General features: G+C 43.2%; 1 protein-coding gene across 2 annotated transcripts in view; it reads right to left on the bottom strand.

The window, feature by feature from the left end:
- LOC135550237 (bifunctional heparan sulfate N-deacetylase/N-sulfotransferase 1-like) overlaps positions 1-13,335 on the bottom strand; it is a 29,798-nt gene that overhangs the window by 15,452 nt on the left and 1,011 nt on the right. For both annotated transcript variants that reach the window (XR_010457095.1, XM_064980857.1), the window contains exon 2: positions 8,322-8,807. Coding sequence is in view for 1 of the 2 variants with exons in the window: in XM_064980857.1 (XP_064836929.1) it covers positions 8,322-8,807 (486 nt within the window). In the remaining variant the exon portion in view is untranslated. The remainder of the gene's footprint in view (positions 1-8,321; positions 8,808-13,335) is intronic.

The following is a 13,335-nucleotide window of genomic DNA, read 5'->3' as shown; positions in this document are numbered from 1 at the left end:
TTGGGGGTGACCAGAGAGATATACATGCTGGAGCGCGTGCTACAGGTGGGTGAAAAAAGTATAACATCAAATTGATCAGAAATACAGTGTCGACATTGTTAATGTTGCAATTGAGTATTGTAGCTGGAAACAGCTGATGTTTTGTAGAATATCTACATAGGCGTACAGAGGCCATTATCAGCAACCATCACTCCTGTGTTCCAATGGCATGTTGTGTTAACAGGCTCATCCTGACATGACCCTCCAGCATGACAATGCCACCAGCCATACTGCTCATTCTGTGCGTGATTTCCTGCAAGACAGGAATGTCAGTGTTCTTCCATGGCCAGCGAAGAGCCCGGATCTCAATCCCATTGAGCACGTCTGGGACCTGTTGGATCGGAGGGTGAGGGCAAGGGCCATTCCCCCCAGAAATGTCCGGGAACTTGCAGGTGCTTTGGTGGAAGAGTGGGGTAACATCTCACAGCAAGAACTGGCAAATCTGGTGCAGTCCATGTGGAGGAAATGCACTGCAGTACATAATGCAGCTGGTGGCCACACCAGATACTGGCTGTTACTTTCGAGTTTGACCCCCCTTTGTTCAGGGAAACATGATTCCATTTCTGTTAGTCACATGTCTGTGGAACTTGTTCAGTTTATGTCTCAGTTATTTCATCTTGTTATGCTCATACAAATATTTACATGTTAAGTTTGCTGAAAATAATCACAGATGACAGTGAGAGGAGTTTACACATACACACACATGCACCAAATCAGTATTCAGAACCCTTGACCTTATTCACATTTTGTTACAGCCTTATTTCAAAATGGTTCAAACATGTTTTTTCCTCAATCTACACCCAATACCCCATCATGACAAAAACAGGTTTTTCAAAATGTTTGCAGGGAGGTGACCAAGAACCCAATGGTCACTGACAGGGCTCCAGAGTTCCTCTGTGGAGATGGGAGAACATTCCAGAAGGACAATCATCTCTGCAGCACTCCATCAATCAGGCCTTGATTGTAGAGTGGCTAGACAGAAGCCACTCCTCAGTAAAAAGCACATGAAGGCCCACTTGGAGTTTGCCAAATGGCACCTAAAGGACTCAGACCATGAGAAACAATATTGTCTGGTTTGATGAAACCAAGATTGAACTCCTTAGCCTGATTGCCAAGCGTCACATCTGGAGGAAACATGGCACCATTCCTACGGTGAAGCATGCTGGTGGCAGAATCACGCTGTGGGGATCTTTCTCAGAGGCAGGGACTGGGAGATGAGTCAGGATCGAGGGAAATATGAACGGAGCAAAGTGCAGAGAGATCCTTGATGAAAACCTGCTTCAGAGCACTCAGGACCTCAGATTGGGGTTCAGAAGGTTCACCTTCCAACAGGACAATGATCCTAAGCACACAGCCAAGACAACGCAGGAGTGGCTTCTGGACAAGCCTCTGAATGTCCTTGAGTGGCCCAACCAGAGCCCGGACTTGAACCTGATTGAACATCTCTGGAGAGACCTGAAAATAGCTGTGCAGCGACGCTCCCCATCCAACCTGACAGAGCTTGAGAGGATCTGCAGAGAAGAATGGGAGAAACTCCCCAAATATAGGTGTGCCAAGTAGCGTCATACTGTACCTAAGAAGACGAGGCCGTAATCACTGCCAAAGGTGCTTCAACAAAGTACTGAGTAAAGGGTCTGAATACTTATGTAAATGTGTCATTTCAGTTTTTGCTTTGTCATTTTGGGGTATTGTGTGTAGATTGATGAGGGAAAAGACTATTTAATCCATTTTAGAATAAGGCTGTAACGTAAAAAAAACCTAAAAACTAAATACTTTCCGAATGCACTGTACATGAACTATTTTGGATGTTTACTGGACAGAGAGATATTGGGGTGAAAGGTAGGAGAGAGATCTGAAAGAGCCTTTTGCCTTTTGTCACAGCTTCCATGTGACTTAGATCACTAGACCACACCAGGCCACCACATATGCATTCTTTATCGGTCACTCCAAGACGCACTGTAGTTAGCAGTAGTATTTCAGTCCACACATTTTCCCACCGGCACAGACAGACAAATGCACTCTCCCTCCCTCTCTGACAAACACACACTGATGTGAGTTGTTTATTGTGCCTCAAGCATCTGTCTCATCATCCCTCTATACTTCATTACCCTGTCCACATTCACTTTGCATCTGGGTCTATTTGCTTTTTTTGAGGTTTAGCCCCTCTCTGCCACAGCTCAAAGCCTGATTCATATTTAACACTGTGGTGGCAGACAAGACAACACTGCTTTGATTGTGTTTGATTCCCTCATTCCCCCCCCCCCTCACAGAAAAACAGTCAATTGCACCGGAATGGGCCTCTCAGACAAAGAATACGAGAGGAAAGATAAACAACACAAAAGACGCAAAGCTGCGTCTGTATCAAATATTCATGCTGTAGGGCCAGTCTGCGGACGCCCCCTGAACAGTGACTCATCACAAAGCAAAGCCGAAGATAGTGGTTGAGCTGAGCTTCACACCCTGCTGCTGCTGCTGTGGCAGGGAGGGGGTGTTAAAAGGCCTGGATGGCTAAGAAAGGCTGGATGGACAAAGGATGTCCTCTGGGTTGGAGGGAGAGAGAGAGAGAAAAGACGTGGACAAACACTGGAGGGCGGTTCCTGACCTTCAGTTTGAAATAAGTGTTTGACTGGGGAGGAGGCTGTATGGGATTCCAGTCTCTCAGGCTTATTCTACTTTCACTTTCAAAAGAGACATTGGATGGCAATACAATAACATGTATTCTGTTCCACTCACTTGCATTCTGATCCTTCTCTGGCTGTGAAGGGGACATACAGTGACAGCGTGAGGGAGGGACAACTATGGCAGTCAGTTCAGCTGTGTCCCCCTGTCCTGTGTCCTCAAGACAGGCCGATTTGCTCGTTTTCATTTAGTTTCAGTTTTATAAAAAAAAAAAACATTTACGTTTTTATATGATTTAGTTTCCGTTTCAGTGTTCGGGACAGAAAGGATGCGTGGGAGGCTAGGAGCCATTTGGCTTATATAGTGTGTGTTTTTTGAGACGTCATGTCTTGCCACTATGGGGCGGTAAGACATAAGGTGATGGGTCAGGTAATAGGTTAGGTTTAAATGATAAAGTCAATATCAACGTGACGTGAATTTAAAAGAGATAGCGCCTAGACTGGTGCAAGGGATATGGTAGAGCAAGCAAGGTCCATTTCAAACCTCACCATTTCCTGACAGCATTTACCAGACAGATTCAGTGGTTTGAAACACCTCAAAGCATGAAAGCCCCATGAAGGTTTTGCACACAGTTTATGAAAAAAAAAAAACTAAAACTAACATAATTCACAATGGTTTTTATTTTAGTTTTGGAGTCAAAGATAGTTAATTATTTTATTTCAGTTTACTAAATAGTTTTTTATAACTAGTTTTAGTCTTAGTTTACTATAATAACCTTGGCACTATCACACAGTAAAGCTTTCTGGGAATATGTATGCCAGCAATAGAAAAGGGCAGATTGATAGACAACAGATTCGAGTCCACACCTCTGCCAATCACTAGACACAAATTTGATTACATGAAACTCGAGTTGATAGGAGAAAAATAAATCTTCAGACTGATGAATTGAAGTTATCTGACCAGGTTTAATAACCTTCAGATCGGCCGAGTTTGGGTGGGTTTCAGGTGGTGGTACTGGCTATATGTCTAAAGATGGCTGTGACGTCGCACTACCTTCAATACTTATGGGATGAAGAAGTAACTAGGGCTGTTACGGTGACCGTATTACCGCCACACTGTCAGTCACTCGTCATGACGACCGCAGTTAAATTCCACGTGACCGTTGGAGTCACGAAGGCTAGGCTTCTCCAACCTCTGATGCTGCTGATGGTCAACATCCCACAGATGGTCTATATTGCTCAACTTTCCTAATATTAAGCACATTGCTTATGTTTACAGCAGGAGTATAGCCTACCTGGCTGGCATGAAAATGAACCATGAGAAAAACATCCTCCATTCCATATTTAAGTGCATTAGATTACATGTATTTTCCCCGTGCCCATGTTCTGAGACAGGTGCCTGATACTGGCCCATTTTAAATCAAAACTCATTTCTAAAATATATTACGTAGTATATTTAAAAAGGAGATTCAATTAAGAATAGTCTGATGGGTGACAATACTAGCCTTTCACTCGTGAATGATGCCCAACTTGTGCGCAGTAAGGCAAGAAACAGTGCAGGCCCTTTGCGACTTTTTCAAATTGTAGTCACACACCTCATGTAGCCGAGCCCATAGGCCTATATGTTTTTATAAGATTTGTATCACAACTAAAGCGGCCAAATAACTTCTTAAAATTAAGCACATGAATCCACTTTACAACCAATGTAAAGCTTAACTGGCATATATCGGCGGCGGCGCATGAGTTTCAAGTTTGAGGTCACGTTTGAGAACGGTGTTTTCTCACTACTGGATTGCATTTTGGAACATTCACGCGTATAGCCTAGTGCCGCGGGCGCATTGCTGCGCTTATTATGTGAAGAAATAGACTAATAGTTTATCAACATTTTAAGCTTAATGTTCTGATGTGTTGCATCAGTCCCATTGCTTTTTAAAAAATGTGACGTGAGTGGTTGTATTCATTTGGGATCGATCGAATCCCACAACTGTCCGAGATGATGTTTGGAATTTATCTTTCTCGCAATAGAATAGTTCAACATTTGGACTACGGGGGATAGTAGATTGACATAGGCTAGTTCTTTTGCTGTTCGTTAGGCCTACTCATCTTGTTGGCTGACGAAAAGTAAATGTGGACAGTTCTAACATCTTCAATTAATTCAATAAGGATGAGCGCAGTTGCGTTCCCGATGTGTCGATCTTCACTTGTAGTCTAATTCGGAGCTGAGATGCCTGTGAGAAGGACCCGATCACGTGACATGCATTGGCTAATAATAATTGCGATATCTGAGAGAGCCGCGTGAGTGAAAGGTTTTTCGGGGCAAGGCAATTGGCAGGCAGGAGAATGGAATTTTAATTATTATATTCAGACCAAGAGCACAATGGCCGCAAAAGGCATGGATGTTTTTAGGGGGCATTACGGCTACACAAGGGGGATGCCACAGGGAAATTTGAGGCATAATCAAGTGCTTGTCAAATTGTAAATGAGAGACTGATGAAGTGTGTGCAGCCTGTGCAAGAAAAGCAGAGCTCATGCCTTTTAGGGAACGTTTTTTCGAATTATCATTGTAGACGCATCACGCAGCCTTAGAATGCATTTTTTTTTAAACATATAGCCCCACGTTTGTATGACAACTAAAGTTGCATAAATAACTCAATATAAAGCATATAGGAGGACCGGTTTCTTCGTTAACCGCTGAAGACAATAGCCACATGCTCGCACTTCCTCAGATATCGTTCAGAGAAAATATCCTTTCCATTTTATTCCGCTATGTTCAATTGTATTCTTCAAACTACAAAACAATATAAAATAATGCCACGGAATTCTAAGCAAATCTTGTCTGCTAAATTAGCTAGTGTAGCCAACAGCCATGGCTCAGATCAGGGCCTACCATAAGGACACTCATAGTAAGGTATTATGTTCATCTGAAATAATTACATTTTCTTCATATCATATTTCTTTGGACCGGTCTATAATAAATAACAGATTTACTGTGATGGCGTAGGCTACATTAATTGGATTTACTTGACTTTTTCAAAATGTAGATGTTCCAAAAGTCTTCATCAGTGGCTTGAAGGCTATGTATGCATGGAAGAAAGGAGATGCTACAGCTGTTGAAGTTAATTAACGGTCAATTACCGTGAGACCGGCAGCCATTTGCTTGACAATCACCGGTCAATTCAATTTCCTGACAGCCACAGCCCCAGATAACATAAATCGGTCTAATTAATAAGGATATTTGTACAGAAGAAAAAGGTCTACAAGACAGATCATGCTCTCCATCCGATCCCATAACCTCCACTGCATACAGGGAGGCCCGTATTATCCTGCTTGCTCTGGAGTCCAGATAAGTGAGAAGGTGACATGATATCCCTAGTTGATATTGACTGCTAACATGAATGACTTTCAACAACAACAAAAATATATGCAGGTGTAAAAGCAATCTATTTCTGTATCTTCCATTTTGAAAATGCATGACCATTTATGGCTACAATGACAGGTTACAGTGCATTTGGAAAGTATTCAGACCACTTGATGTTTCCAGCCTTATTCCAAAATGGATTCAATCTTTCTTTCCCCCTCATCAATCTACACACAATACCACATAATGACAAAGTGAAAACAGGTTTGGACATTTGTACAAATATATATAAAAATATATATAAAAAAAGAAAAAATATGGAAATATGACATTTACATAAGTATTCAGACCCTTTACTCAGTACTTTGTTGAAGCACCGTTGGAAGCAATTAGTCTTTAGTCTTCTGTATGATGCTTCATGATTAGCACACCTGTTTTTGGGAGGTTTCTCCCCATTCATCTCTGCAGATCCTCTCAAGCTCTGTCAGGTTGGACGGGGAACATTGCTGCACAGCTACTTTTCAGGTCTCTCCAGAGATGTTCGATCGAGTTCAAGTCCGGGCTCTGGCTGGTCCACTCAAGGACATTCAGAGACTTGTCCCGAAGCTACTCCCGCGTTGTCTTGGCTGTGTTCTTAAGAGTCGTTGTCCTGTTGGAAGGTGAACCTTTTCCCCAGTCTGAGGTCCTGAGCGCTCTGGAGCAGGTTTTCTTCAAGGATCACTTCGTTCATCTTTGCCTCAATCCTGACTAGTCTCCGCCGCTGAAAAACATCTCCACCGCATGATGCTGCCACCACCATGCTTCACCGTAGGGATGGTGCCAGGTTTCCTCCAGACGTGACGCGTCGCATTCTGAGAGTCCTTTAGGTGCCTTTTGACAAACTCAAAGTGGGCGGTCATGTGCCTTTTACGGAGGAGTGGCTTCCATCTTGTCACTCTACTATAAAGGCCTGATTGGTGGAGTGGCACAGATGGTTGTCCTTCTGGAAGGTTCTACCATTTCCACAGAGGAACTCTCGAACTCTTTCAGAGTGACCATCAGGTTCTTGGTCACCTCCCTGACCAAGGACCTTCTCTCCCGATCGCTCAGTTTGGCCAGGCAGCCAGCTCTAGGAAGAGTCTTGGTGGTTCCAAACTTCTTCCATTTAATAATGGAGGCCACAGTGTTCTTGGGGACCTTCCCCAGTTCTGTGCCTCAATACAATCCTGTCTTGGAGCTCCACAGACAATTAATTAATTTGACCTCATGGCTTGGTTTTTGCTCTGACATGCACTGTCAACTGTGGGATCTTATATAGACAGGTGTGTGCCTTTCCAAATCATGTCCAATCAACTGAATTTACCACATGTGGACTCCAATCAAGTTGTAGAAACATCTCAATGATGATCAATGGAAACAGGGTGCACCTAAGCTCCTTATAGCAAAGGGTCTGAATACTTGTGTAAATTAGGTATTTCTGATTTATTAATTTTGAAATCATTTTAGAATAAGGCTGTAACGTAACAAAATGTGGAGGTCTGAAGGGGTCAGAATATTTTCCGAAGGCACTGTACATTTGCGCAGCGATTGTGCATGCGTGTTCGCCCTGTGCCCGATTGCATGTGCACGCGCATGGGTCGCAAACTTTGAACCACTGCTTTTTGGGGGTCGAGGGTCAAAAAGTTTGAAAACCACTGAGCTAGCGAAGAAGTTGCTGATTTGCTTTACAGGTATAGGATCTGGTGCACGCAAAATACAAATTGTAGGGCGAGATGATTGCCATAAATTAATAGCTCCAAAACCTTTTGGGTGATCAAGAATATGAACCATTTACTTACCAGCAATGGGGCGTCAAGCAACAATTACTAGCATAGACTTACTGGTCTTTGCATGTCAAAATGTATGTAAATTTATAATTTACATATGAAGCTTACATTTGGAATTTATATGTATTATTACATAATCAAAATGTGTTGCAGACAAAATAATGAAAAGGGCCGCCTGGTAGCCTCAAACAGAAAGATTTGTAATTTCCTGTACAGTTTTAAATACAAAAATTAAAAACTTGACTTACGACTCGACATGCTCTTAGAATGCACGACTTGGACTCGACTCAACCCGGTCTACTTGGGACTCGGACCTTGTGACTTGAGACTCAAACAATAGTGACTTGGTCACACCTCTGGTGATTAGCCTACTTAATGAACTAAATGTAAATAGATACACAGTCATATCACGCACAGAAACACACTGACACGAGTAAACACACTTCACAAACAAAACCCCCTTTACAAAGACCAGTAAGTAAATACACTGCGGATGCTTACCTTGACGTCTGAAACCTTCATGCGGGTGCCTTCCTTGCCCACGAAGATGTCGTCGATGTCCACCAGCAGGTAACGATCTAGAGCCAGAGACAGCCTCTTGCCCGTCAGGAAGGCGACAGCGTCCACAAACACCAGCTTGTGCAGCCAGAAGTTGAGGTTGTTGCCGAAGAGCACCCGCTGGATGCCGTCGTGGAGCCCCAGGTCCTGGACCACAGAAGCATGGAGGGGGGCGCCCACCCCCACCCCGGACGGGCCCAGGTCAGGCACCCGGGTCCTGGCTAGGAGGACAGGCTCGTAGGTGGAGTGGTTGGACTGGAAGACGGTCCAGTCGTCCCCGGGTAGGGGGCCTCGCTCCACCTCCCGGGCCTTAGTGATGAGGAGCAGGGGGGACTTGGGGTTGACACTGCAGTCCCTCAGGCCCAGGTTGGAATGGAGGAAGAGAGGGAAGCCCTTCAATTGGGCACTGAGCAGGCTGTTCTCATTGGCCTGGGAGAGAAGAGAGGGGAGAGATTGGAGCCAGGTCACAGCGGGCATTTCAGCTTACAGTTTCCTCCACAACTCGGTGGCCTCAAAAATGTTCTGAAAATGCTGAAAACATTGACCAAAAGAGTTACGGGCTTGGCCATGTGTGGGTTGCGCAAATCTCTGTTTGTGTGCATTTGTGCAGGAGCGAAAGAAAAATGCAGGTGAAACCTCTGTCCCTTATTTGTTCATTTACATTCTGAGCAGGAGCCCCATAAAGCTTGTATCGATTGGTGATAAACAGCATTTGGTAATTCGACACAATCACAGTCAACAGCCATAGACGGTCCGAGTCTACCAGACTCACATCCAAACCAAACTAGCAAATCATCATTCAGTGGCTTAGCAGATGCTGCTCTATTCTCAAGAGCCACTGGCAATATCTGACTTTGGAAAATATGATAGGAATTCAACACCATGCAATATATATGCCTGTAGCTAGTAGCCACCCTTTACACAAGAGCCCCTCAGTCAGATGCAGAGACTTGGGTGGTTATCACCTATTAGGCCGAGCTTGGCCAGTGCTGGAAAAAGCTTGGCCAGTGCTGGAAAAAGTACCCAAATTGTCAAACTTGAGTAAAGTAGTGAAGTACAGACACCTCATAAAAAACAACTTAAGTATTACTTAAAAGTATTTTTTTTTTTTTTTTTTTACTTAAGTACTTTACAACACTGGTCATGGCAACATGGCTACTAGCCCAGGGACACTACGGGGTTGATTGGCCAAACGCCCACAGCAAGAAAAGGGGGCAGTTCTTAATATAGCCTAGCCCTGGGTGAATTATGAGGAGACCGACTCTAGTGCTAGTTCAGGAGAGGAGGATTTATTCCAATTACACAGCAACAACATGGATATAGGATTAAGCTCAAGGTCTAATGGGAGGACGAGAGGGGCTTAAAGCAGCCTCTATCCCTGCCTGGGTGTAATTAAAAGTGAGGGTACTGGTTAGCAAATGGCCCGAGCTGGCCTTTCAGGTTGTGAAAACCCTGCTCTAGTGCTTGGACTTCCCCTGTCTGTCAGCTCTGGGACAAGGCGGGGCGAGGCCACTTAGCCCCAGTGTTGTGGTACTAACAGGAGGGGGTTTACTTCAGACCCAACCAAGGGGAATTAGGCAGGCCAATTTACTGTAGCAGCCAAGCAGCTGAGTGAGTCCCACTCCCACCCCTGGTGAATTTGCTGAGCCATGTTCCAGCAGGGCCATTATCAGCTAAGCTTCGGGCCTATGGTCGATGAGCCATGACAGGACCACTGCACTAGAGGAACGGCAGGGTAGCAACCAACCACAGGCAGAGACTCTGTTGATAGACCTGTGTGTGTGTGTGTGTGTGTGTGTGTGTGTGTGTGTGTGTGTACTGTATTATACTGTACGCGCTGAACACAGAGGTAGACTACCAGGTTAGACGACACCCTCAAGGCGGAACCTGCCCGCCTTTTACACAGTCGGGAGTCATTTAAAATTAACGAGCGCACATTTCATTCAGACACTTTTATTGCAAACCACTAAATTCCCCCTCGGCTTCAGGGCGGACCTGAGAATTCTGCTGTCTCGCAGCTCACGGTCCACTTTTCTACTCATCCGACTATGTACTCACACAAACCAGTCTAGGTGTCCACTTTCTCTGACCTGACCTCCAGCAATGCCTGCCTATCCCAGACTATGAGAGGATGCTTAGCGGTTAGGAGGACCTCTTCTAGTCTATATGGTGATTGTAGCCTGAAGCAGAAAGAGGGCCAGTGGTCAGGGTGAGGAGATTTTGAGTGGAGGCATGATGATACATCTGATTACTTTTTTTCAGCATGATGAACCAGGGATCAGATTGAACACAGAAAAGATCTGACACAATCAGCACAAGTGCTCCTACCCGGCGAATCAGTATAATTTCTATAGCGCTTCTTAGGACACATTGCTTCTTTATACAGCAGGTTAAAGGTACTTGAGATAGGTGTACATTGCTTAACAATCTTACCAGGCTGCAATCAGTGACTGGCTCTCACTTTAAACAACCCTATGATCCCCACTCCGTAGTCCACACAGTACTAACCTTAAACACTAGGCCAATGGCGCCTCCTTTGAACATCAACATTCTGCCAGTCAAATTAATAGATTTAATATATGCGATCGCAAAAATATTCATTTTGGTTGTGTTTATGAATGGCTTCAGTATCAGGAAGAAATTTTTTTTTTTTTCAAAAGAACATAAATTGCATTTATTCGTTTATGTTACCGTAAAAACAAAGAAAACAACACTAAAACCACGGCAGTTCAAGAGTTAAATCCACCATAAAAAATCTATTACAATTTACTTAAGAAACATTATAGAAATAAGAAAAAGTACTTCAAAATAACATATTTTAATTGTGTTGAGCGATTAAATAACACTTCGGTTATTTTAAAACAACTAATTGAATTTCATTTATTCATTTTCCTGCGAGTTTCTCTAGAGATAAATCAGAGTAAGCCCGAACTGTGTGATGTAGTTGGGAGTTGTAGTTTCCAACAGGTCAATATTTTATATAGTTTATTGCAGAAAACAGAGTAATTAACTACAATGGCCACGCCTACTTGTCCGGTCTGAGAAAAGACACAGAAAAACGTGTGATCGAGAGGTATAGAGAGCAGTTTCTTCGTGAAGTACAGTGCCTTCAGAAAGTATTCACACCCCCGGACTTTTTCCACATTGTTGTGTTACAAAGTAGGATTAACATTTATTTAATGGTAATTTGTTGTCAATGATCTACACAAAATAATCTGTAATGTCAAAGTGTAAGAAAAAATCTAACATCTGTAAGACATTGATGAAAAAATAATACTAACATATCTTGATTACAAGTATTCAACCCCTTGAGTCAATACATGTAAGAATCACCTTTGGCAGCAATTACAGCTGAATCTTTCTGGGTAAGTCTCTAAGAGCTTTGCACGCCTGGATTGTACAATATTTGCACATTATTATTAAAATTCTTCAAAGCTCTGCCTAGTCTGTATAGCAATGATCAGCAACTGTCATTTGCAAGACTTGCCATATATATAAGCCTATTTAAGTTAGAACTGTAACTAGGCCACTCTGGAATATTCAAGGTCTTGCTGGTAAGCAACTCACGTATATATTTGGTCTTGTGTTTCAGGTTATTGTACTGCTGAAAGGTGAATATGTCTCCCAGTGTCTGTTGGAAAGCAGACAACTGTTGGAAGGCAGTTTTCCTCTAGGATTTTGCCTGTGCTAAACTCTATTCCGTTTCTTTTTATCATAGAAAAAAACTCCCTAGTTCTTGCTGATAATAAGCATACCCATAACATGATGCAGCCTCTACCATGCTTGAAAATATGAAGTTTGGTACCCAGTTGTGTTGGAATTGCGCCAAACAAAGCTTTGCATTCAGGATATAAAGTTAATTTCTTTGCCACATTTATTGCAGTTTCATATTAGTGGCTTATTGAAAACAGGATACATGTTTATGATTATTTTGAGTATTCTGTATAGGCTTCCCACTTTTCACTCTGTAGTTACTCCGCAATACTAACCTAAATGACAATGTTGTTGATCCATCCTCAGTTTTTTATCACAGCCATTAAAACTAAATCTAGAATTGGCTTCCTATTTCGCAATAAAGCCTCCTTCACTGATGCTGCAAAACATACCCTCGTAAAACTGACTATCCTACCGATCCTTGACTTCAGCAAAATAGCCTCCAACACTCTACTCAGCAAATTGGATGCAGTCTATTATAGTGCCATCCGTTTTGTCACCAAAGCCCCATATACTACCCACCACTGCGACCTGTATGCTCTCGTTGGCTGGCCCTTACTACATATTCGTCGCCAAACCAACTGACTCCAGGTCATCTATAAGTCGATGCTAGGTAAAGCCCCGCCTTATCTCAGCTCACTGGTCACCATAGCAGCACCCACCCGTAGCACGCGCTTCAGCAGGTATATTTCACTGGTCATTCCCAAAGCCAACACTTACTTTGGTCACCTTTCCTTCCAGTTCTCTGCTGCCAATGACTGGAACGAATTGCAAATATCACTGAAGCTGGAGTCCTTTATCTCCCTCTCTAACTTTAAGCATCAGCTGTCAGAGCAGCTCACCGATCACTGTACTTGTACACAGCCAATATATGCACACCCAACTACCTCATCCCCATATTGTTGCTTATCCTCCTGCTCTTTTGCACCCCAGTATCTCTACTTGCACATCATGATCTGCACATCTATCACTCCAGTGTTAATGCTAAATTGAAATTATTTCGCCTCCATGGTCTATTTATTGCCTTACCTCCAGAATATTCTACATTTGCAAACACTGTACATAGATTTTTCTATTGCGTTATTGACTGTACGTTTGTTTGTGTGTAACTCTTGTGTTGTTTATTCGCACTGCTTTGCTTTATCTTGGCCTGGTCGCAGTTGTAAAACGAGAACTTGTTCTCAACTGGCCTAACTGGCTAAATAAAGGTGAAATACGAAAAATAAAAATAAGGGGGGGGATA

The sequence above is a fragment of the Oncorhynchus masou genome, chromosome 12, assembly GCF_036934945.1.
Source record: "Oncorhynchus masou masou isolate Uvic2021 chromosome 12, UVic_Omas_1.1, whole genome shotgun sequence".
NCBI lineage: Eukaryota > Metazoa > Chordata > Actinopteri > Salmoniformes > Salmonidae > Oncorhynchus > Oncorhynchus masou.
The sequence above is the reverse complement of the archived record's forward strand: the minus strand, read 5'-3'. Positions and strand labels throughout refer to the sequence as shown.